At 44.5% G+C, this 27,275-nt stretch overlaps 1 protein-coding gene across 1 annotated transcript; it reads right to left on the bottom strand.

Moving 5' to 3' along the window:
* Positions 1-8,230: 8,230 nt before the first annotated feature.
* si:ch211-171b20.3 lies at positions 8,231-26,645 on the bottom strand. Its single transcript, XM_046354964.1, has 7 exons — positions 26,422-26,645; positions 22,909-22,948; positions 19,294-19,451; positions 18,243-18,378; positions 16,243-16,338; positions 15,919-15,974; positions 8,231-8,659 (listed from the first exon to the last, which is right to left on the bottom strand). Exons 1-7 carry the CDS (start codon positions 26,597-26,599, stop codon positions 8,517-8,519), a joined length of 807 nt encoding a protein of 268 aa, XP_046210920.1. The 5' UTR covers positions 26,600-26,645; the 3' UTR covers positions 8,231-8,516.
* Positions 26,646-27,275: the final 630 nt, after the last annotated feature.

Below are 27,275 nucleotides of genomic sequence, written 5' to 3'. Positions count from 1 at the left end.
GGCATTCATCAGCTAAACTCTTGGCATTCACCAGCTAAACTCTTGGCATTCATCAGCTATACTCTTGGCATTCATCAGCTAAACTTTGGCATTCATCAGCCATACTCTTGGCATTCACCAGCTAAACTCTTGGCCTTCATCAGCCGTACTCTTGGCATTCATCAGCCGTCCCCATGATTCATCAGCCGTACTCTTGGCATTCATCAGCCGTACTCTTGGCATTCATCAGCCACTTTGGCATTCATCAGCCGGCTGGCATTCATCAGCCATGCTCTTGGCATTCATCAGCTATACTGTTGGCATTCATCAGCCATACTGTTGGCATTCATCAGCTATACTCTTGGCATTCATCAGCTAAACTCTTGGCATTCATCAGCCATACTCTTGGCATTCATCAGCCATACTCTTGGCATTCATCAGCCATACTCTTGGCATTCACCAGCTATACTCTTGGCATTCATCAGCCATACTCTTGGCATTCATCAACTATGCTATTGGCATTCATCAGCCATACTCTTGGCATTCATCAGCTATACTCTTGGCATTCATCAGCTATAATCTTGGCATTCATCAGCTATACTCTTGGCATTCATCAGCCATAGTCTTGGCATTCATCAGCTATAGTCTTGGCATTCATCAGCTATAGTCTTGGCATTCATCAGCCATACTCTTGGAATTCATCAGCTATGCTCTTGGCATCCATCATCCATGCACTTGGCATCCATCAGCCATACTCTTGGCATTCATCAGCCATACTCTTGGCATTCATCAGCTATACTCTTGGCATTCATCAGCTATACTCTTGGCATTCATCAGCTAAACTCTTGGCATTCATCAGCTATACTCTTGGCATTCATCAGCTAAACTCTTGGCATTCATCAGCCATACTCTTGGCATTCACCAGCTAAACTCTTGGCCTTCATCAGCCATACTCTTGGCATTCATCAGCCGTACTCTTGGCATTCATCAGCTAAACTCTTGGCATTCACCAGCTAAACTCTTGGCATTCATCAGCTATACTCTTGGCATTCATCAGCTAAACTCTTGGCATTCATCAGCCATACTCTTGGCATTCACCAGCTAAACTCTTGGCCTTCATCAGCCGACTTTGGCATTCATCAGCCGAGAGAGGGCATTCATCAGCCGTAGAGAGAGGCATTCATCAGCCGATTTTGGCATTCATCACACTAGATCTTGGCATTCATCAGCCACATCTTGGCATTCATCAGCCATGCTCTTGGCATTCATCAGCTATACTGTTGGCATTCATCAGCCATACTGTTGGCATTCATCAGCTATACTTTGGCATTCATCAGCTAAACTCTTGGCATTCATCAGCCATACTCTTGGCATTCATCAGCCATACTCTTGGCATTCATCAGCCATACTCTTGGCATTCACCAGCTATACTCTTGGCATTCATCAGCCATACTCTTGGCATTCATCAACTATGCTATTGGCATTCATCAGCCATACTCTTGGCATTCATCAGCTATACTCTTGGCATTCATCAGCTATAATCTTGGCATTCATCAGCTATACTCTTGGCATTCATCAGCCATAGTCTTGGCATTCATCAGCTATAGTCTTGGCATTCATCAGCTATAGTCTTGGCATTCATCAGCCATACTCTTGGAATTCATCAGCTATGCTCTTGGCATCCATCATCCATGCACTTGGCATCCATCAGCCATACTCTTGGCATTCATCAGCCATACTCTTGGCATTCATCAGCTAACTCTTGGCATTCATCAGCTATACTCTTGGCATTCATCAGCTATACTCTTGGCATTCATCAGCCATACTCTTGGAATTCATCAGCCATGCTCTTGGCATCCATCATCCATGCACTTGGCATCCATCAGCCATACTCTTGGCATTCATCAGCCATACTCTTGGCATTCATCAGCCATACTCTTGGCATTCATCAGCCATACTCTTGGCATTCATCAGCCATACTCTTGGCATTCATCAGCCATACATGGGCTACTAACAGCTCACTGCATAACATACACTTAGTATTACTTTCTTAGCTACAGTGTAAATATCTCCCTGGGATATTACATCATTTGACATGTTTGATCTCACCTTGTTGTGACGTGCTCACTTGAACAGGAAGGTGGCTGATCCTTTGTGGGCAAGTTTTGTCATCAAAGAAAGACAGAGGCCCGGATTTACAACTCCGAGTTGGATGACCGTTCAAAACGACCGTTCAAAACGACCGTTCAAAACGTACTTTTCCAGTCGGAGTTCGTTTATTCACGACTTCCCAGTTGCAACGCTTGCAGTTAGCCACCGTCACCGATTCCGTCCAAACCACTCATTGTTGAATTTGTGATTTCCAACTTATAATATTTATGTCCAATGGTCGATGAGCACCGAAACAGTTGATCTATAATTTCTCTTCATTACTTATCTTAATATGACAAGGATTAAAAGGCTTTATCCGTAGATTATCAACCTGATTCATGATGATGATGACTGTTAGCTAAGATTTTTGAAAGTAAGAGGTTGACATGATCAGTCCAATCAAAGCTACTGTAGATATGTGATTTGACGTAATTTTATCTGTGGCCAATGACCTTGAGCCTTCTTGGAAGGGCACTACTAATGTAAATCTATGAATTGTGAAAGTCTACCCTTACTAAGGAATGGTGACGTAGTGTCCCCATGATTGACAGAACACTGAGCCAATCACGGCGCAACACTCCTTTCTGCTGGCTTGCCCCACCACCACACAGAAAGCACTGAGCTCGGCTGAAACACCTGGATTTTGGAGCTGCCTTCCTCAAGAAAACATAAAAAAGACCATGTTTGTATGCCGCTTAATAACTCAATTATATATGTTTTTTTTTTCATTACATTGTTTGCAAACTGATTTGTGACTCGTATTACTGCCAAAATAACATGCAAAACAGGCAAGCTCCACCTGCCCTGAATGACGGGTCGCCACTGATCCTCACAAACACACAGTCTGCTCCTCTCTCCCCCCTCTTCTCCCCCTTTCCTCTTTGCGCCCTCTCCCCCTCCCCTCCCTCTCGCTATCCTCCCCCTCTCTTCCCTCTCTCCTCCCCCTCTCTCCCCCTCCCTATCCTCCCCCTCCCCTCCCTATCCTCCCCCTCCCCCCCCCCCTCTCCCCCCTCCCTCCCTATCCTCCCCCTCTCTCCTCCCCCTCCCCTCCCTATCCTCCCCCTCTCCCCCTCTCTCCTCCCACCTCCCCCTCCTCCCCCTCCCCTCCCCTCCCTATCCTCCCCCCCCTATCCTCCCCCTCTCTTCCCTCTCTCCTCCCCCCTCCCCCCTTTCTCCTCCTATTAACCTGCCTTTCTCCAGAAAACTGCTCCGAACCAGCGGAGGGGGTCTGCATGGGTCCTGTGAGTTCTACCTACCTAGCAGAGTTTAGAGAGAGGATACACACACTAGAGAGAGGATAACACACACTAGAGAGAGGGTAACACACACTAGAGAGAGGATAACACACACTAGAGAGAGGATAACTCACACTAGAGAGAGGATACACACTAGAGAGAGGATAACACACTAGAGAGGATAACACACACTAGAGAGAGGATAACACACACTAGAGAGAGGATAACACACACTAGAGAGAGGGTAACACACACTAGAGAGAGGATAACACACACTAGAGAGAGGATAACACACACTAGAGAGAGGGTAACACACACTAGAGAGAGGATAACACACACTAGAGAGAGGATAACACACACTAGAGAGAGGATAACTCACACTAGAGAGAGGATACACACTAGAGAGGATAACACACACTCGAGAGAGGATAACTCACACTAGAGAGAGGATAACACACACTAGAGAAAGGATACACACACTAGAGAGGATAACTCACACTAGAGAGAGGATAACTCACACTAGAGAGAGGATAACTCACACTAGAGAGAGGATAACACACACTAGAGAGAGGATACACACACTAGAGGGAGGATACACACTAGAGAGAGGATAACACACACTAGAGAGAGGATACACACACTAGAGAGAGGATACACACTAGAGAGAGGATAACACACACTAGAGAGAGGATAACACACACTAGAGAGAGGATACACACACTAGAGAGAGGATAACACACACTAGAGAAAGGATACACACACTAGAGAGAGGATAACACACACTAGAGAAAGGATACACACACTAGAGAGGATAACTCACACAAGAGAGAGGATAACACACACTAGAGAGGATAACTCACACTAGAGAGAGGATACACACACTAGAGAGAGGATACACACACTAGAGAGAGGATAACACACACTAGAGAGAGGATAACACACACTAGAGAGAGGATAACACACACTAGAGAGAGGATAACACACACTAGAGAAAGGATACACACACTAGAGAGAGGTAGTTGTAGTTGAGGCAAAAATACATCTCTTACCTTGTTTGGTTTTGGTACTGGACTCTAAACATGTTTGGTTTTGTAGATCTCTTGAGCTCAGTGTAAGAGGCTTCATCACACAGTATCTTTGTCACATTATCAGAAAGCCATTCAAAAGCCTTGATAGTTTACATGAAAGCCAAATAACCTCAGTGACTGTGTACAGTATCAGCCTGCCCATCTAACTCCAAGCCAGTCATGGGGCTCCATTTTGGCTCGGTTTCCCCATGCCTAAGCAGTAATAACAGGCAGTGAGTAAAACTGAGAGTGGCTGACTCCATTTTGGCTCAGTTTCCCCATGCCTAAGCAATGATGACGGACAGTGAGTAAAACAGAGAGTGGCTGACTCCATCTTGGCTCGGTTTCCCCATGCCTAAGCAGTGATGACGGACAGTGAGTAAAACTGAGAGTGGCTGACTCCATTTTGGCTCGGTTTCCCCATGCCTAAGCAGTGATGACGGACAGTGAGTAAAACTGAGAGTGGCTGACTCCATTTTGGCTCGGTTTCCCCATGCCTAAGCAGTGATGACGGACAGTGAATAAAACAGAGAGTGGCTGACTCCATTTTGGCTCGGTTTCCCCATGCCTAAGCAGTGATGACGGACAGTGAGTAAAACTGAGAGTGGCTGACTCCATCTTGGCTCGGTTTCCCCATGCCTAAGCAGTGATGACGGACAGTGAGTAAAACAGAGAGTGGCTGACTCCATCTTGGCTCGGTTTCCCCATGCCTAAGCAGTAATAACAGGCAGTGAGTAAAACTGAGAGTGGCTGACTCCATCTTGGCTCGGTTTCCCCATGCCTAAGCAGTAATAACAGGCAGTGAGTAAAACTGAGAGTGGCTGACTCCATCTTGGCTCGGTTTCCCCATGCCTAAGCAGTGATGACAGGCAGTGAGTAAAACTGAGAGTGGTTGACTCCATTTTGGCTCGGTTTCGCAAATGCCTAAGCAGTAATAACAGGCATTGAGTGAAACTAAGTGACTTTTTTTGAAGACTTGAACAGTAATCCTGTGTTGGGTCTACCTTTTCTTTCCGGAGACTCACTGATCTCAATCCAAGGGCGACGCGAAGGCCTTGGAAGTTTTGAAAACATTGAACTTGCCGCAGGGCAGAACCATCGGAAGACGATAAACATGGAGATATGACTGTATTTGTTGGGGCTGTAACTACGGGGCTCTCTCTCTCGGCCTGGTATTGGAACAATCTTCTCTCGTCACACCACGCTGTCATTGGATGCTATTCAGCGATTCGGACTTCAGATTCTACTTCACACTAGGACAATAGAGCTGAGTCCCAAATGGCACCCTATTCCCTACATTGCGCACTAATTTGGACCAGAAGTGCTATGGATACTGGTTTAAAGGAAGTGCACTATGAAGGGAATACGGTTCCATTTGGGAGGGATTCTACAAGAAGAGGATGATGTCAATGGAATCACTTACTGCAACGAAGATCGTATCATATTTTCATTACATTGTCATGAATCTGATGTTTTCATTAGTGAATCACCTCCGACCCCAGAGATCACTGTTTTCTAACAGACTCCTTCCCTATTGGTTCTGTCCTGATGTTGTCTGTTTACACGTAAGATCTGATCACAGTCAAATCCCAACACGTCTTAATAATAATGAGGACAAGATCAGGACAAAGGACGCATGTCGGAATCAGGTATAAACAGGGCTTGTGTGTTCGGGCGTGTGCCTGCATGCCTGCCGTGAGTTGTCAGCGTGTTGTCAGTCGTTAGCTTCTCTCCAAAAGCCCCTCCATGGTTGTGTTGAGAGTGTTTGGTAAGCATGTTGTCAGTAAGTTGTTAGTGTGTTGTCAGTGTGTTGTCAGTGTGTTGTCAATGTGTTGTCAATGTGTTGTCAATGTGTTGTCTCTGTGTTGTCTCTGTGTTGTCTCTGTGTTGTCTCTGTGTTGTCTCTGTGTTGTCAGTAAGTTGTCAATGTGTTGTTAGTAGGTTGTCAGTGTGTTGTCAATGTGTTGTCTCTGTGTTGTCTCTGTGTTGTCTCTGTGTTGTCTCTGTGTTGTCAGTAAGTTGTCTCTGTGTTGTTAGTAAGTTGTCTCTGTGTTGTTAGTAAGTTGTCAGTGTGTTGTCAATGTGTTGTTAATGTGTTGTCTCTGTGTTGTCAGTAAGTTGTCTCTGTGTTGTTAGTAAGTTGTCAATGTGTTGTCTCTGTGTTGTCTCTGTGTTGTCTCTGTGTTGTCAGTAAGTTGTCTCTGTGTTGTCAGTGTGGTGTCAGTAAGTTGTCAGTGTGTTGTCAATAAGTTGTCTCTGTGTTGTCAGTAAGTTGTCTCTGTGTTGTCAGTGTGTTGTCTCTGTGTTGTCAGTAAGTTGTCTCTGTGTTGTCAGTATGTTGTCAGTGTGTTGTCAGTAAGTTGTCTCTGTGTTGTCAGTAAGTTGTCAGTATGTTGGCAGTAAGTTGTCTCTGTGTTGGCAGTAAGTTGTCAGTATGTTGGCAGTAAGTTGTCTCTGTGTTGGCAGTAAGTTGTCTGTGTTGTCAGTGTGTTGTCAGTAAGTTGTCTCTGTGTTGTTAGTGTGTTGTCAGTAAGTTGTCTCTGTGTTGTCAGTAAGTTGTCAGTGTGTTGTCAGTAAGTTGTCTCTGTGTTGTCAGTAAGTTGTCTCTGTGTTGTCAGTAAGTTGTCTCTGTGTTATCAGTGTGTTGTCTCTGTGTTGTCAGTGTGTTGGCAGTGTGTTGTCAGTAAGTTGCCAGTGTGTTGGCAGTGTGTTGTCAGTGTGTTGTCTGTGTTGTCAGTGTATTGTCAGTAAGTTGTCTGTGTTGTCAGACATTAGCTTCTCTCCTCCAGGCTCTGTGTCGTCAGTCGTTAGCACAATGTTTGTGATCAAATGGAGTTTTACTTGCGCACACTCTCTCTGCAGCGAGTCAATTCACTGGGGTAATGGAGGGGTAGCGGTTCCTGCTATCCGTTTTTTGTACATGTGCGTATTCACTAATTAACGCCTTCTTGAGGCTGTTTCGGGCCTGTCGTGTCCCCTCCCTGGTCAATGCAACTGCTCATTGAATCTCCCTCCACGCAACCGGTTCTCTCCTCATCTCACCCTGACACAAAACAAGATACAATAGAATGTGTGAGGGGCCTCGTTATTGAACACAATGAGGTCTATTCACCGGTATGGTTGTGTCTGTACAGTACTGCAGCGCCACAATGTAGCCTACTTTAGTGAGGAAAGGCCACATTCCCAGTCCTGTGGGAAAGACTTGGTCTCTATATTGGTGATATGGAATGCACTCTGTCCATGTCCCAATTTGCACACTTTTCACTATATAGTGTCCCTATGGGCCTTGGTCAACAGTAGTGCACTATATAGGGAATAGGGCCCTGGTCAAAAAGTAGTGCACTATATAGGGAATAGGGCCTTGGTCAAAAAGTAGTGCACTATATAGGGAATAGGGCCCTGGTCTAAAAGTAGCACATTATATAGGGAATAGGGCCCTGGTCTATAGTAGCACATTATATAGGGAATAGGGCCCTGGTCTAAAGTAGTGCACTATATAGGGAATAGGGCCCTGGTCTAAAGTAGTGCTCTGGTCTAAAGTAGTGCTCTATATAGGGAATAGGGCCCTGGTCTATAGTAGAGTATTATATAGGGAATAGGGCCCTGGTCTAAAGTAGTGCTCTCTCTATATATGTAATGATCAATTAGCTAATCCAAGTTTATAATTTTAAAGACTAACACAGGAGTGATGGATGCTGATAATGGGGTTCTGTAGATGTTTCATTTAAAAAATCAGCCGTTTGCAGCTACACTAACCATTTACAACATTAACAATGTCTAAACTGTACTCCTGATCAATACAATGTTATTTTAATGGACAATTTTTTTTTTTTTCTAATTTCAAAAACAAGGACAAGTCTAAGTGACCCCAAATTTTGAACAGTAGTATAAGTCAAAATATTGAATTACACTTTGCTATTACATAGCACCAACAAGCTTTTACAAAGTTAGATTATATTTAAACAAGAAAAAGGTTTATATTTCCCTAAGTGTTTTCTTTGTTCAGGCGGCATTGGCACTGCGTATGGGGTCACAGCCTTGAACTGTGACCTCTGCTCTCTGATTGGCTGATAGACAGGTTGTGTCAGGAGTCCTGTCTCCTGTTCTTCTTAATCTTCTTGATCTTCTCCTGCCTGACCGTCTCTCCCTCCAGAGAAGCGATCTCAGACAGTCTCTGGATGATTGAGGCTGACGGGGCTCCGCTTACCGGGTCTGGGTATGACTGGGCTGGAGGAGGAACAGAGAGGAGAGTGGTATGTACACTCCAAAGACTCCTTCGTGGATGAGAGGGCTGAAATATTGAGCAGGTCATGTGTGATATGGGGAACACTGGACTAGAAACAAGACAGTGTCTGATCCGACTGTCCTGGAGGAGGAACAGAGAGGACAGTCTAAAGGAGGAGGAACAGAGAGGACAGTCTAAAGGGGGAGGAACAGAGAGGACAGTCTAAAGGAGGAGGAACAGAGAGGACAGTCTAAAGGGGGAGGAACAGAGAGGACAGTCTAAAGGGGGAGGAACAGAGAGGACAGTCTAAAGGAGGAGGAACAGAGAGGACAGTCTAAAGGGGGAGGAACAGAGAGGACAGTCTAAAGGAGGAGGAACAGAGAGGACAGTCTATGAAGGAGGAGGAACAGAGAGGACAGTCTAAAGGAGGAGGAACAGAGAGGACAGTCTCAGGAGGAGGAACAGAGAGGGCAGTCTATGAAGGAGGAGGAACAGAGAGGACAGTCTAAAGGAGGAGGAACAGAGAGGACAGTCTAAAGGAGGAGGAACAGAGAGGACAGTCTAAATGAGGAGGAACAGAGAGGACAGTCTAAAAGGAGGAGGAACAGAGAGGACAGTCTAAAGGAGGAGGAACAGAGTGGACAGTCTAAAGGAGGAGGAACAGAGAGGACAGTCTAAAGGGGGAGGAACAGAGAGGACAGTCTAAAAGGAGGAGGGACAGAGAGGACAGTCTAAAGGAGGAGGAACAGAGAGGACAGTCTAAAAGGAGGAGGAACAGAGAGGACAGTCTAAGGGGGGAGGAACAGAGAGGACAGTCTATGAAGGAAGAGGAACAGAGAGGACAGTCTCAGGAGTGGGTTGGTATGAGGAACAGAGAGGACAGTAAGGATACCAAACTAAATCAAAACTAGTGAGAAAGTGTTAGGAAGCTACACACACTGACAGCTTCAGGGAAGCTTGAAAACAAAATCACAAGTAAGAGGACAAATCTCCAATGGCATGAACACATTAAACAGATGGGGAATATCTCCCCCCCCCCCCTCCACCACAAAAACACACACACTGGGGAATAGCTGCCTGCTCCAGACAGACATGACTGATATGACCGATTGATAGGAAGGGCACTTGACCCCCCCCCACCACAAAAACACACACACTCCACCACAAAAACACACACACTGGGGAATAGCTGCCTGCTCCAGACAGACATGACTGATATGACCGATTGTTAGGAAGGGCACTTGACCCCCCCCCCTCCACCACAAAAACACACACACTGGGGAATAGCTGCCTGCTCCAGACAGACATGACTGATATGACCGATTGTTAGGAAGGGCACTTGACCCCCCCCCACCACACACCTACACACACTGGGGAATAGCTGCCTGCTCCAGACAGACATGACTGATATGACCGATTGATAGGAAGGGCACTTGACCCCCCCTCCACCACAAAAACACACACACTGGGGAATAGCTGCCTGCTCCAGACAGACATGACTGATATGACCGATTGTTAGGAAGGGCACTTGACCCCCCCCACCACACACACCTACACACACTGGGGAATAGCTGCCTGCTCCAGACAGACATGACTGATATGACCGATTGTTAGGAAGGGCACTTGACCCCCCTCCACCACAAAAACACACACACTGGGGAATAGCTGCCTGCTCCAGACAGACATGACTGATATGACCGATTGTTAGGAAGGGCACTTGACCCCCCCCACCACAAAAACACACACACTGGGGAATAGCTGCCTGCTCCAGACAGACATGACTGATATGACCGATTGATAGGAAGGGCACTTGACCCCCCCTCCACCACAAAAACACACACACTGGGGAATAGCTGCCTGCTCCAGACAGACATGACTGATATGACCGATTGTTAGGAAGGGCACTTGACCCCCCCTCCACCACAAAAACACACACACTGGGGAATAGCTGCCTGCTCCAGACAGACATGCCTGAATGATGACTCCAGACAGACATGACTGATATGACCGATTGATAGAAGGAGTCTTTAATCCAGTAATGGCACTTGACCCCCCAAGAACTGCAGGTTGCCTCCACCACAAAAACACACACACTGGGGAATATCTGCCTGCTCCAGACAGACATGACTGATATGACCGATTGATAGGAAGGGCACTTGACCCCCCCCTCCACCACAAAAACACACACACTGGGGAATAGCTGCCTGCTCCAGACAGACATGACTGATATGACCGATTGTTAGGGCACTTGAAGGGCAGCTTGACCCCCCCCCCCCCACACACACACCTACACACACTGGGGAATAGCTGCCTGCTCCAGACAGACATGACTGATATGACCGATTGTTAGGAAGGGCATTTGACCCCCCCCCTGCTCCACCACAAAAACACACACACTGGGGAATAGCTGCCTGCTCCAGACAGACATGACTGATATGACCGATTGTTAGGAAGGGCACTTGACCCCCCCCACACACAAAACCTACACACACTGGGGAATAGCTGCCTGCTCCAGACAGACATGACTGATATGACCGATTGTTAGGAAGGGCACTTGACCCCCCCCTCCACCACAAAAACACACACACTGGGGAATAGCTGCCTGCTCCAGACAGACATGACTGATATGACCGATTGTTAGGAAGGGCACTAGACCCCCCCTCCACCACAAAAACACACACACTGGGGAATATCTGCCTGCTCCAGACAGACATGACTGATATGACCGATTGTTAGGAAGGGCACTTGACCCCCCTCCACCACAAAAACACACACACTGGGGAATAGCTGCCTGCTCCAGACAGACATGACTGATATGACCGATTGTTAGGAAGGGCACTTGACCCCCCCACAAACACACCACAATAGCTGCCTGCCCAGACAGCTTTTCTCAGTGGGAGAGCTAATCCAGGAGGGGTGAACTGAGCCCAGCCCTGACAACGAGCCCTGACAACGAGCCCTGACAACGAGCCCTGACAACGAGCCCTGACAACGAGCCCTGACAACGAGCCCTGACAACGAGCCCTGACAACGAGCCCTGACAACGAGCCAGACCTTCGGTGCGTTGTGTTTAAAGCCGCGTTTGTTCGGTAGCTTTACGTCACCATCGTCATAAAGCACCTGAGGCCAGGTTGAACTGTGACGAACGAAAAAGTCCTCTCCTGTGCAGCAGCCGGGTGGGGTCTGGAATGACAGACTGAGCTCTCATAAAATACACATAGGAGGAAGTACCGTACACTTAATCAAGGAAAGGCCACATTAGTCCCGAATGCTACCCTGTTACCTATTTAGGGTACTACTTTGGACCACGGCCAGTAGAGGTCGAAAGTAATGCCTTTTATGGGAAATAGGGCTCGATTTGGGACGGATTATGAGGACGCTGGGTTCATGGAAGGATACAGGTCTATGGGCATTCCTTTACACACAGTCTTTTCATAAAAGAGTCCTCTTACTAAAAACGTTTCAGTATTTTAAAAAGAGAGCAGTATGTGGAAACGATAGCCACTGGTTACACAAGATTTACATCTAGTTGGTTTAATGGTTCAAACGGTAGACGAGCCTGTATCGTTGTCCGCGCAGGCATTTAAAAAGGCTGATAAAAGATATCATAAATGAATCAAACCCTGAGGTAGTCATTATTGTGGGGACGATAACCCTCACCATAGTATAGGCATTTATTGAAGCGCAATGTAAAATTCAGATCGCCCTACAATACTATGTAACTATGTACAGTAGAAGTCGGAAGTTTACATACACCTTAGCCAAATACATTTAAACTCAGTTTTTCACAATTCCTGACATTTAATCCTAGTAAAAAAGTCCCTGTCTTAGGTCAGTAAGGATCACCACTTTATTTTAAGAACGTGAAATGTCAGAATAATAGTAGAGAGAGTTATTTCAGCTTTTATTTATTTCATCTTATTTGCAGTGGGTCAGAAGTTTACATGCACTCAAATAGCGTTTAGTAGCATTGCCTTTAAATTGTTCAACTTGGGTCTAACTTTTCGGGTAGCCTTCCACAAGCTTCCCACAATAAGTTGGGTGAATTTTGGCCCATTCCTCCTGACAACTGGTGTAACTGAGTCAGGTTTGTAGGCAAGTCGCTCTGGATAAGAGCGTCTGCTAAATGACTTAAATGTAAATGTAAATGTAAATGTAGGCCTCCTTGCTTGCAAACGCTTTTTAAGTTCTGCCCAAAACTTTTCTATAGGATTGAGGTCAGGGCTTTGTGATGGCCACTCCAATACCTCGACTTTGCTGTCCTTAACCTCTCTAGGGTACGTGGGACGCTAAATGCCCCACCTAACCAACATCCAGTGAAAGAGCAGGGCACCAAATTCAAACAGAAATCTCAATTAAAATTAAATTAAATTAATAATTAATCAATTAAAATTCCTCAAACATACAAGTATTATACACCATTTTAAAGATAAACTTGTTGTTAATTTCACCACAGCGTCCGATTTCAAAAAGGCTTTACGACAAAAGTGCACCATGCGATTATTATATTATTATCATGGTCAGTACCTAGTCACAAAAACACAGCCATTTTTCCAGCCAAAGAGAGGAGTCACAAAAAGCAGAAATATAGATACAATTAATCATTAACCTTTGATGATCTTCATCAGATGACACTCATAGAACTTCATGTTACACAATACCATGTATGTTTTGTTCGATAAAGTTCATATTTATATCCAAAAATCTCTGTTTACATTGGCGCGTTATGTTTTGCCTCCAAAACATCCGGTGAAATCTACAGAAATACTCATCATAAATGTTGATGAAAATACAACTGTTATGCATGGAATTAAAGATATACTTCTCCTTAATGCAACCGCTGTGTTCTGCAACCGCAGATTTCAAAAAAGCACACCATGGAATAATCTGAGTACAGCGCTCAGAGACCAACACAAGCAATACAGATTGTTATGGAGTCAACAAAAGTCAGAAATAACATTATAAATATTCACTTACCTTTGATGATCTTCATCGGAATGCACTCCCAGGAATCCCAGTTCCACAATAACTGTTAGTTTTGTTCAATAAAGTCATTTATGTCCAAATACCTCCTTTTTGTTCACGCATTTAGTACATTAATCCAAATGCGCAGGCAATAGGTCCAGACGAAGTCAAAAAAGTTATATTACAGTTCATAGAAACATGTCAAACGATCTTTACAATGTTTTTATCATAAATCTTCAATAATGTTTCAACAGGAGAATTCCTTTGTCTTTAGAAATTAAAGAAATTAAAGGGAACGGAGCTAACTCTCACGGGCGCACACCTGACTGAGCGCATGGCCTTCTGGCAGACCCATGACTCAAATCAGCTCTCATTCTCTCCCACTTCACAGTAGAAACCTGAAACAGGGTTCGAAAGACTGTTGACATCTAGTGGAAGCCTTAGGAAGTATACTATGACCCCACAGACACTGTATATTGGATAGGCTAAGACTTGAAAACCTACAAACCTCAGATTTCCCACTTCCTGGTTGGATGTTTGTCATATGAGTTCTGTTATACTCACGGACATCATTCAAACAGTTTTAGAAACTTCAGACTGTTTTATATCCACATCTACTAATAATATGCTGAGTGGTCCCATGGTGTTTATACTTGCATGCTATTGTTTGTACAGATGAATGTGGTACCTTCAGGCGTTTGGAAAATGCTCCCAAGGATGAACCAGACTTGTGAAGGTCTACACATTTTTTTCTGAGATCTTGGCTGATTTCTTTTGATTTTCCCATGATGTCAAGCAAATAGGCACTGAGTTTGAAGGTTGGCCTTGACATACATCCACAGGTACACCTCCAATTGACACAAATTATGTCAATTAGCCTATCAGAAGCTTCTAAAGCCATGACAACATTTTCTGGCATTATCCAAGCTATTTAAAGGCACAGTCAACTTAGTGTATGTAAACTTCTGACCCCCTGGAATTGTGATACAGTGAATTATAAGTGAAATAAACTGTCTGTAAACAATTGTTGGAAAAATGACTTGTGTCATGCACAAAGTAGATGTCCTAACTGACTTGCCAAAACTATAGCTTGTTAACAAGAAATGTGTGGAGTGGTTGAAAAACGAGTTTAAATGACTCCAACATAAGTGTATGTAACTACATTAAATTCAAAATCGCCCTACCATCATATCTAAGCCAATATGACACCAATGTTGAGGAAAATTCTCAAATCAAAGTACTGCTAAACTGGATTTTATCATCAGACAATTATTTTCGCCCAAACCAAGCTCAAATTCTAGACGTCGAATGAAAACAAGGACACAGCATCCATAAGATATGATAATTATACTTTGGATCAATTTGGACTGAATAGGCTTGTAGGTGCAACAGTTTATATCACATGTATAATTGAATCGCTCTGGTTCATTTCCGTCCGTTACGAACCAACGATGTGCTACCTTTTGGTAGCATCAATGGACAATGCTAACTGACAATGGAGATAGAAATTAATTTCATAATTTCTGTTAACGTTATTTATTGAGGCACAGTGTAAAAAATATATATTTTATCAAATGAAAGTCAACATATCAGCCAGGATGAGACACTTTGATCGAGCATCACCTGCGTGTGTTTGAAATGAGCTCCATCCATTTTTAAAAAAGTTACAACAAAATGTGTAAAGGTCAAGAGGTAATGAATACATTCTGAAGGTCCTGTATATGAGTGACTGTGTACTACACACAATCAGGTTTTATGTTGGGCACCTACTGACCCCAAAAAAATATTTGATGATATATACTGTTTTTTTTGTTTTTCCCTCGATGACATGTAGTGCTAAATATAAAGGTTTAAGGAAATACAGACAGGCACCACATAACTACAAGACAAAACAGTTGGCTCAATCAAGCATTGGGATCTTGTAAATTTAAAAAGCAAAAGCTTGTTTTCATATAATACAAAAACAGAAAACAGTGGAATGGGATTAGTGTGGTGAGTGAAGAGTCCAATACTTTAACTTCTATGCAGTACTAATTACATTACTGTGGAAGAACCTCTTAGAGTATGAATTAGGCTGTTTGAGAAGCTTGTAATCCTAAGCAACCTGCCTTCACATTGAAGTACAATAGACAAACATAGCTACGGTAGTAGGACAAAGCCGTGTGCTGGAAAACCTTGGTAGAGCACGGGTTAAATAAGCACTGTGGTGCTCGTGTGAATTCACTTTCGTTGTCCTCTTCAGACCAATGCCTACTTCTCACTTAATACTTAGTTTTTAGATTTGAATTATACTTACATTTCTGATTAGCTCCTATTGTGAAAAGACTGCAGGTTCTGTTATTTACTCTTGTTCTGAGAACAGAATGAGCAACAAGACAAGTTACCACCAAAACTTGTGATGTCATGCTACATATGCTACTAGCATACTCTTATATAGTGTAGATATGCATCCCAAACGACAACCTATTATGGGCTATTGTGTGTAGGACTGGCTGTATAAAGCTACGGGGTGAATACTTGCTGTAGGTCATAGGTCAGGTCATAGGTCATAGGGATGGGATGTAGACATACTGTATATTTAACTGTATACTGTAATGATACTTTAATACTACTCTGGTACCTGTTCTTGTAGACTTCTGTAGAGAAGGGGTTTCTTCCATTGAGCGAGGCTGCAGCTGGCAGCAGGATGGCAGGAACTGACCGCAGGTCATAAGAGCTGGAGGGCGGAGGTGCACAGCATCAACACCCTAGGACACCGTCAACCCCAACACACACTAATAAAGTTTTTTTTTAATGTTTAAACTCCAATGACTGTCAGATTAGAGTCAACAGACTATGACTTTGAATCAGAAGGGGTTTGGCCGGCTCCTCTCTACTGTAACCTACCAGCTAATCTCCCTCAGTGGTGGAAAAAGCACCCAATTGTCATACTTGAGTAAAAGTACAGATACCTTAAAAGGAAGTTACTCAAGTAAAAGTCAGCCAGTAAAATACTACTTGAAGAGAAGTATTTTGTTTTTAAATATACTTAAGTATCTAAAGTATAATACAAATATATAAAATCACTTAAAATTCTTTATATTATGCAAAGCAGATGGCACCTTTTTTTCGTTAACATTTACAGATAGCCAGGGGAACACTCCAACACTCAGAGATTATTTACAGATAGCCAGGGGAACACTCCAACACTCAGAGATTATTTACAGATAGCCAGGGGAACACTCCAACACTCAGAGATTATTTACAGATAGCCAGGGGAACACTCCAACACTCAGAGATTATTTACAGATAGCCAGGTGAACACTCCAACACTCAGAGATTATTTACAGATAGCCAGGTGAACACTCCAACACTCAGAGATTATTTACAGATAGCCAGGGGAACACTCCAACACTCAGAGATTATTTACAGATAGCCAGGGGAACACTCCAACACTCAGATATTATTTACAGATAGCCAGGTGAACACTCCAACACTCAGAGATTATTTACAGATAGCCAGGTGAACACTCCAACACTCAGAGATTATTTACAGATAGCCAGGGGAACACTCCAACACTCAGAGATTATTTACAGATAGCCAGGGGAACACTCCAACACTCAGAGATTATTTACAGATAGCCAGGGGAACACTCCAACACTCAGAGATTATTTACAGATAGCCAGGGAACACTCCAACACTCAGAGATTATTTACAGATAGCCAGGGGAACACTCCAACACTCAGAGATTATTTACAGATAGCCAGGGAACACTCCAACACTCAGAGATTATTTACAGATAGCCAGGGGAACACTCCAACACTCAGAGATTATTTACAGATAGCCAGGGGAACACTCCAACACTCAGAGATTATTTACAGATAGCCAGGGAACACTCCAACACTCAGAGATTATTTACAGATAGCCAGGGGAACACTCCAACACTCAGAGATTATTTACAGATAGCCAGGTGAACACTCCAACACTCAGAGATTATTTACAGATAGCCAGGGGAACACTCCAACACTCAGAGATTATTTACAGATAGCCAGGGGAACACTCCAACACTCAGAGATTATTTACAGATAGCCAGGGGCACACTCCAACACTCAGAGATTATTTACAAAAGATGCATTTGTGCTTAGTGAGTCTGCCAAGCCAGAAGCAGTAGGGATGAGCACCCGTTCTCTTGATAAGTGCGTGAATTTGACTATTATCCAATCCTGTTAAGAGTTCAAAATATAAACGAGATATTTTTACTTAAGTACTTTCCACAACTGGGTGTAATAGCAGGGGCAGACTTAGCGATTTCGGGGGGCCGTTTCAAAATGCAATTGAGAGGCCCCTTACACACAAAAGGGATATTTTCCTCCATACATTAAGTATTTATTATAATACTGAATAACCTGGTGTTAAAAATACCTTCAATTCTGGGGTTTAATTTCAGCTCAATTCATGTTCGTTTTTCCATTTGTGTCAAAAACTGTCTCTGGGCCCCCCCCAGCTGGGGCCTGTTTCATTTGAAACATGGCTGAGTCAGACTGGCATTTACAGACAGTAGAGACACAGAGCACAGTGATGGATTAATGTATTCCGGATGGGCTGCTTAGTGACCCCGAAGGCCAAGCGGGGTCTGCTTACCCAAAGGCGCAGGGGCGAGCAGGGGCATGGGAAAGCTCCTTGTGGAGGGTATAGTGGTGGAGGTGGCCCGACCGGTGGATCTGGTAGTCTCTGGGCAGGGGAGGGATGGAGCCGTTAGGCTTCATGGGACGCTCATCTGAGTGGGGAAAATAAAAACAAGATAGAGTGGAAATGGGGGAAAACAACATTGGTTCAAATAGAAGGTGAAGCCACAGTTTGACGTGGATGTCGCTGGTCCAAAACAAGTGCCTAGAAGGGTTCACACACACACACACACACACACACACACACACACACACACACACACACACACACACACACACACACACACACACACACACACACACACAAAGGACTGCTGCAACCAAGCCTGACAATGTCATAAGGAAAATACAAATGCTGAGGTCGCCATCTACTGGTGAGTCTGGAGTCACACGTGTCCAACGTCAATCAAACGGAGCCTTTTTTTTCTCCTTTTTTTATTCGTTATTTTACCAGGTAAGTTGACTGAGAACACGTTCTCATTTACAGCAACGACCTGGGGAATAGTTACAGGGGAGAGGAGGAGGGATGAATGAGTGCATTGTAAACTGGGGATTATTAGGTGACCGTGATGGTTTGAGGGTCAGATTGGGACTTCAACCAGGACACCGGGGGTTAAACACCCCTACTCTCACGAGAAGGACAAAGGGGGGGGGGGGGGGGTCAAAATCAAAAGTAACAGTCAGTATCTGGTGTGGTCACCAGCTGCATTATGTACTGCCTCCACTCCTGCATACCACATCTTTGTATTTTACCTTTATTTAAACTAGGCAAGTCAGTTAAGAACAAATTCTTATTTACAATGACGGCCTGGGAACAGTGGGTTAACTGCCTTGTTCAGGGGGCAGAACAGATTCTTACCTCGTCAGCTCTGGGATTCGATCGAGCAAACCTTCTGGTTACTGGCCCAACACTAACCTACCTGCCGCCCCTGTGCTGTGGGAGAAAAGGCTGTGGATCTCACAGTAATAATCAACTGGGGGGGGGGGGGGGGGAATAAAACGAATACCTCGGAAATCACACTTGGGATACATCCTGCTGTCATTCTTCCATGTCTTATCCAACCGAAAGCGTCTCTCAGAGATGTCTTTCTCTGGGTAGTTATTATCGGAGCCGCCCAGCCGGGACAACGGAGACGCCTCTCTGCCCAGGAAGGAGGAAGCAGCCCTAAACACCAAAATAACATGTCCACAAATTAAAAACCAACTGAATAACATTTCAACCTGAGTTGTCCCCCATGTAAATTAAAAACCTACATCACTAACTGAATGTATCTGTGTCTAACATAATATCATATACATATCATCCATCACTATAGCTAACCATGACTATACATATCATCTCAAATGGCACCCCATCACACCCCCATGTCCAGTATCCCTGTCTCCTACATATCTCCCCATCACTACACTATACATATCTACCTCCATCACTATACATATCTACCTACATATCCCTGTCTCCTATACATATCTACTCCATCACTACAGTATCCCTGTCTCCTATACATATCCATCACTACATATCTACCTCCATCACTATACATATCTACCTCCATCACTCCAGTATCTCCTATCCATCACTACAGTATCCCTCCATCACTACAGTATCCCTCTCCTATATATCTAACTCCATCACTACAGTATCCCTGTCTCCTATACATATCTACCTCCATCACTCCACATATCCCTGTCTCATATCTACCTCCATCACTATACATATCTACCTCCATCACTCCAGTATCCCTGTCTCACTTCCCCTCCATACATATATCTACCTCCATCACTATACATATCTACCTCCATCACTATACATATCTACCTCCATCACTATACCAGTCCATCCCTGTCTCCTTCCCCTACCTCCATACATATCTACCTCCATCACTATACATATCTACCTCCATCACTATACATATCTACCTCCATCACTATACATATCTACCTCCATCACTATACATATCTACCTCCATCTCCATCACTATACATATCTAACTCCATCACTCCAGTATCCTACAGTGTCTCCTTCCTACCTCCATCACTACAGTATCCCTGTCACTATACATATCTACCTCCATCACTATACATATCTACCTCCATCACTATACATATATCTACCTCCATCACTATACATATCTACCTCCATCACTATACATATCTACCTCCATCACTACCTCCATCACTATACATATCTACCTCCATCACTATACATATCTACCTCCATCACTATCCCTGTCTCCTATACATATCTACCTCCATCACTAGTATCCCTATCTACCTCCATCACATATCTACCTCCATCACTCCAGTATCCCTGTCTCCTACATATCTACCTCCATCACTCCAGTATCCCTGTCTCCTATACATATCTACCTCCATCACTCCAGTATCCCTGTCTCCTATACATATCTACCTCCATCACTACAGTATCCCTGTCTCCTATACATATCTACCTCCATCTACCTCCACTCCTATACATATCTAGTATCCCTGTCTCCTATACATATCTACCTCCATCACTACAGTATCCCTGTCTCCTATACATATCTACCTCCATCACTATACATATCTACCTCCATCACTCCAGTATCCCTGTCTCCTATACATATCTACCTCCATCACTCCAGTATCCCTGTCTCCTATACATATCTACCTCCATCACTACACATATCTACCTCCATCACTCCAGTATCCCTGTACATTGTTAATATGGTACTGAACTGACCCTGTATAGTCACCTTCCCCCTATACATATCTACCTCCATCACTCCAGTATCCCTACTCCTATAAATATCTACCTCCATCACTCCAGTATCCCTGTCTCCTATAAATATCTACCTCCATCACTCCAGTATCCCTGTCTCCTATACATATCTACCTCCAACACTCCAGTATCCCTGTCCCCTTCCCCCTATACATATCTACCTCCATCACTCCAGTATCCCTACTCCTATAAATATCTACCTCCATCACTCCAGTATCCCTGTCTCCTATACATATCTAACTCCATCACTCCAGTATCCCTGTCTCCTATACATATCTAACTCCATCACTCCAGTATTCCTGCACATGTAAATATGGCATTGGAACTGACTTTTAATATTTCCTATATATAGTATACTTACTGAAATGTGAATTTAAATATCCTCCCCCCATCATCTTCTAGTAATAAACTCAGCAAAAAAAAGAAATGTCTCCTACTGTCAACTGCATTTATTTTCAGCAAACTTAACATGTGTAAATATTTATATGAACATTACAAAATTCAACAACTGAGACATAAACTGAACAAGTTCCACAGACATGTGACTAACAGAAATGGAATAATGTGTCTCTGAACAAAGGGGGGGGTGGGGGGGGGTCAAAATCAAAAGTAACAGTCAGTATCTGGTGTGGCCACCAGCTGCGTTAAGTACTGCAGTGCATCTCCTCCTCATGGACTGCACCAGATTTGCCAGTTCTTGCTGTGAGGTTATCCCACAGTTCCCAGACACTCTGATCCAACAGGTGCCAGACACTCTGATCCAACAGGTGCCAGACACTCTGATCCAACAGGTGCCAGACGTGCTCAATGGGAGCACGTTGAGATCAGGGCTCTTCGCTGGCCTTGGCAGAACACTTGACATTCCTGTCTGAGCAGGAAATCACACACAGAATGACCAGTATGGCTGTTGGCATTGTGATGCTTTAGGGTGATGTCAGGATGAGCCTGCAGGAAGGATAACACACGAGGGAGGATATCTTCCCTGTAACGCACAGCGTTGAGATTGCCTGCAATGGCAAGCTCAGTCCGATGATGCTGTGACACACCGCCCCAGACCATGACGATAAACACAACTTCGACGATAAACACGAATCTGACCATCACCCCTGGTGAGACAAAACCGCGACTGGTCAGTGAAGAGCATTTTTTTGCCCGTCCTGTCTGGTCCAGCGACGGTGGGTTTGTGCCCATATGCAACGTTGCTGCTGGTGATGTCTGGTGAGAACCTGCCTTACTACAACAGGCCTACAAGCTCTCAGTCCAGCCTCTCTCAGCCTATTGCTGACAGTCTGAGCAATGATGGAGGGATTGTGCATTCCTGGTGTAACTCGGGCAGTTGTTGTTGCCATCCTGTACCTGTCCCGCAGGTGTGATGTTCGGATGTACCGATCCTGTGCAGGTGTTGTTACACGTGGTCTGCCACTGCGAGAACGATCAGCTGTCCGTCTTGTCTCCCTGTAGAGCCGTCTTAGGCGTCTCACAGTACGGACATTGCAATTTATTGCCCTGACCACATCTGCAGTCCTCAAGCCTCCTTGCAGCATGCCTAAGGCATGTTCACACAGATGAGACGACCCTGGGCAGTTTACATTGCATTGACTATTGCGTTATTGGTTGAGTTTGCAAGAAAGGCATTTTACTGTACTTGTGCATGTAAAATTAACACCTTAAACTTTCGACCAGGGCCCATCAAAAGTAGTGCACTATATAGGGAATAGGGTGCCATGGGGCTCTGACCTAAAGTAGTGCACTAAATAGGGAATAGGGTTCCATAGAGCTCTGGTCTAAAGTAGTGCACTATGTAGGGAATAGGGTGCCATATGGGAAGTAGACATCCTCTTGTACACTTAACGTTACTTACCCCTCCACATTCCAGGTGGAATCCTTTCGGTCCCTGGAGTCTAGAATTTCAAAATAAAATGTAAAAGCATGTTGTGAAGGAAGTGGAACCAGCATAGTAGAATCAGTCACACTACAGGTGTTTAAATATATTAGGATTAGATACTGCACATGCAGCAGCTACTCTTCCTGGTGTAACCATCATATCAAACATCTCCAATCAAACCTAGAATCGGCTTTCTATTGCCCAACAAAGCATCCTTCATTCACCCCACCAAACTTACCCTAGTAAAACTGACTATCCTATCGATCCTCGACGATGTCATCTACAAAATAGCTTCCAATACTCTACTCAGCAAACTGGATGCAGTCTATCACAGTGCCATCCGTTTTGTTTCCAAAGCACCTTATACCACCCACCACTGCGACCTGTGCACACACAGACAACAGCCACCCTCGAAGCATCGGGGGAACAACTACCTCAAGGTGTCAGCACCAGTGAAGTCACCGATTGGAACGCTATTAGCGCGCACCCCGCTAATTAGCTAACCATTTCAAAAATCGGTTACACATTAAAACGTACAAATACACAAAAGTAAGAACATTAGATTACATTAATTAAAATGTAATAAGTGTTACTGGAAAGACGACAAAAATACTATTTACACACTATTCATATATACACAATCATATTCTTATTTATATATATATAGTACAGTTCAAATTGATTTTAAGAGGAGAGGCGCTGTTTATCTTACCTTTATTTAACCAGGTAGGCCAGTTGAGAACACCTTTATTTAACCAGGTTAGGCCAGTTGAGAACACCTTTATTTAACCAGGTTAGGCCAGTTGAGAACACCTTTATTTAACCAGGTTAGGCCAGTTGAGAACACCTTTATTTAACCAGGTTAGGCCAGTTGAGAACACCTTTATTTAACCAGGCAAGTCAGTTAAGAACAAATTTTATTTAACCAGGTTAGGCCAGTTGAGAACACCTTTATTTAACCAGGTAGGCCAGTTGAAACACCTTTATTTAACCAGGTAGGCAGTTGAGAACAGATTTAACCAGAAGTCAGTTAAGAACAAATTCATTTTCAATGGGCCTAAACAGGGGTTAACTGCCTGTTCAGGGGCAGAACCAGATTTGAACTCCATTCTCTAACCACTAGGCTACCCTGCCGCCCCTGCCACTCTAACCACTAGGCTACCCTGCCGCACCTCCACTCTAACCACTAGGCCACCCTGCCGCCCTCCACTCTAACCACTAGGCTACCCTGCCGCCTCTCCACTCTAACCACTAGGCTACCCTGCCGCCCCTCCACTCTAACCACTAGGCTACCCTGCCGCCCCTCCACTCTAACCACTAGGCTACCCTGCCGCCCCTCCACTCTAACCACTAGGCTACCCTGCCGCCCATCCACTCTAACCACTAGGCTACCCTGCCGCCCATCCACTCTAACCACTAGGCTACCCATCCACTCTAACCACTAGGCTACGCCCCCATCCACTCTAACCACTAGGCTACCACCTACCCTGCCCCCTCCACTCTAACCACTAGGCTACCCTGCCGCCCCTCCACTCTAACCACTAGGCTACCCTGCCACCCCTCCACTCTAACCACTAGGCTACCCTGCCACCCCTCCACTCTAACCACTAGGCTACCCTGCCACCCCTCCACTCTAACCACTAGGCTACCCTGCCGCCCCTCCACTCTAACCACTAGGCTACCCTGCCGCCCCTCCACTCTAACCACTAGGCTACCCTGCCGCCCCTCCACCCTGCCGTTGTGATATGTCTTTCTATTTGTTTTTTAAGGCTAAACTTGCTTTTTGTCTGGTGGCTGAACATTCCAAGATGCACGGCTCAGTCAGCTGAGGCCATGCATTAAAGTGCCGTGTACCCAGTCTCATCGTGTAACATTACCGGTGTGTAATGGGTAGGCTGGCTATCTAGCTGCTGGCTAATGAAATGAGGTCAGCGCTCTACAGGAGACTCCAAGGGGCAACAAGATCCTGTTCATGAGTGATTAGTGCACTATACAGGGAAACCTATCATCAGAAGCATATTTATTTTATTTATCCGTTATTTTACCAGGTAAATTGACTGAGAACACATTCTCATTTACAGCAACGACCTGGGGAATAGTTACAGGGGAGAGGAAACGGAATGAGACAATTGTAAACTGGGGATTATTAGGTGACTGATGGTTTGAGGGCCAGATTGGGAATTTAGCCAGGACACCGGGGTTATCACCCCTACTCTTACGATAAGTGCCATGGGATCTTTAATGACCTCAGAGAGTCAGGACACCGGGGTTAACACCCCTACTCTTACGATAAGTGCCATGGGATCTTTAATGACCTCAGAGAGTCAGGACACCCGTTTAACGTCCCATCCGAAAGACGGCACCATACACAGGGCAGTGGGATTTTTTTTAGACCAGAGGAAATAGTGCCTCCTACTGGCCCTCCAACACCACTTCCAGCAGCATCTGGTCTCCCATCCAGGGACTGACCAGGACCAACCCTGCTTAGCTTCAGAAGCAAGCCAGCAGTGGTATGCAGGGTGGTATGCTCTCTATTGGCACCACACTGGGAAAGGGGGGACATTTGGGACGAAGTGATATAACCTGGCTCTGGACATATGTATAATGGACAGTCAGAAAGTACACAGGTTAGAGGGCTCAAAACAAGAATCATCATGCCTTGCCCTTAAAGGGATATGCCATCCTATAGTTGAAATGTGACCCCGAAACTTGATCGTGATAAGGTTCCCCTCGTTGGACAATACGGATAATAAATAATAATAATATATGCCATTTAGCAAACTAACACATGCCATAAATGCTTTTAAAACAATTACCTGCACTCCAGATTACTAAATGAGCCAATAAACGGTATAGGCATAGTTGTCCAGAACACAGACATCAGTTTATATCCTCACGACAAAGTATTATTCATTCAAATAAAATAAAATTCTTAATATCCTTATTTTGACTACAACTCCCATCACGCAAAGCGGTCTTTGTAGTCTTCCTGCCCGCAGGCCAACGAGGCCACTGCGCGTTGCCATATCAACCCGACTCCTGTCGTTTTGCGCTAGAAACGCGATTTCTACCAGGATCAATATGTGGAGAATACAAACGTTTACATCGATAGCTAGTTGTAAAATAATTCCCGAAACAAACCGCATTAAAACGACTTCTCATTCGGATATCGACTATTGTAACTTTTTATAGCGATCGCATTGTGGGTTTGGTAGTCGATTTGAACTCGGCAGATTATAATAAATTGCTTCCTTTACAAAAAAATGTGGATTATTATGAATGTAAACTGCACACGGATCATGAACAGCATGCATGACAATGTCAGGATTGAGAAGAAACGGACTACTTGTAGTCTTTAAGAAATATTTGCTTTAAAACGTCTAACCACTTGCATACTCTTTACTTGCATCCACTTTAGACATACAAAAACGCGTTTCTTCCCGGCACCCAAACCAGATGTAATGCCACAAAAAAGCATTTCCTCCTTACCGCTCAGAGGGCATCTTCTCCTTAATGTATGAACTTGAAAAACCGGCTTGACTCCGGCCAGCCTTCCTCCCGGTATCTGTAACCCCGGACAGGGCCGACCGGAGAGCGGTCCACAGTCCCCGGCGGTGCCGAGAGAAGCGGCTCGTCTCATCACCTTCTGGCTGGCCGTGGGGTGCATCACGGTAATACGACAAAAACCCTCATATAAAACTAAATAAATTAGCCATGTTATCAAACAAACCCCCCCCAAAAAAGAAAAAGATGAATTATAAACTAAAGAGAGCGTGAGACTAGAGGTTACGTGGCGTAATTGAATCACGTGGTTTCCATGGCTACGTGCTGTTGATGGCCAAGCAGCAGGTCTGACATTTAATTGAACCTTTATGTTACTCGGCCAAGTCAGTGTTGAGAAAAAAATCCTTCTTTTCAATGACGGCCAAGGAACAGTGAGTTTAACTGCCTTGTTCAGGGGGCAGTTTACCTTGTCAGCTCAAGGATTTGAACTGGCAACCTTTTGGTTACTGGCCCAATGCTGTCACCCCAATCATCTACATAGTAATATACTACAACTCGCCTAACCAAACAAGTTCATGTAATGTGACCAAGTTTGTGACAGCATTGCATTGCTTAGTTAATGAAGTGCTTGTATTGAAGTTACAACATTTATGTGTTAAAAATGCCTCAAAAGATGTGACTCAAAGTCATTACTGATGTGACAAAATAGTGTGGACCAGAAGCAAAGCTCTCCAAAGCTTGTTCCTAGCGCCCTACAGATTCAGGTTCGGTACAAACGGGGATGGAGTAAAAACCACAGGACCGTAGCTCTCCAGCAACAAGCTCAGAAAGCACTGCTG

The sequence above is a fragment of the Oncorhynchus gorbuscha genome, linkage group LG07, assembly GCF_021184085.1.
Source record: "Oncorhynchus gorbuscha isolate QuinsamMale2020 ecotype Even-year linkage group LG07, OgorEven_v1.0, whole genome shotgun sequence".
Classification (NCBI taxonomy): domain Eukaryota; kingdom Metazoa; phylum Chordata; class Actinopteri; order Salmoniformes; family Salmonidae; genus Oncorhynchus; species Oncorhynchus gorbuscha.
Note: the sequence above shows the minus strand (reverse complement) of the source record. Positions and strands in the feature narration are given on the sequence as shown.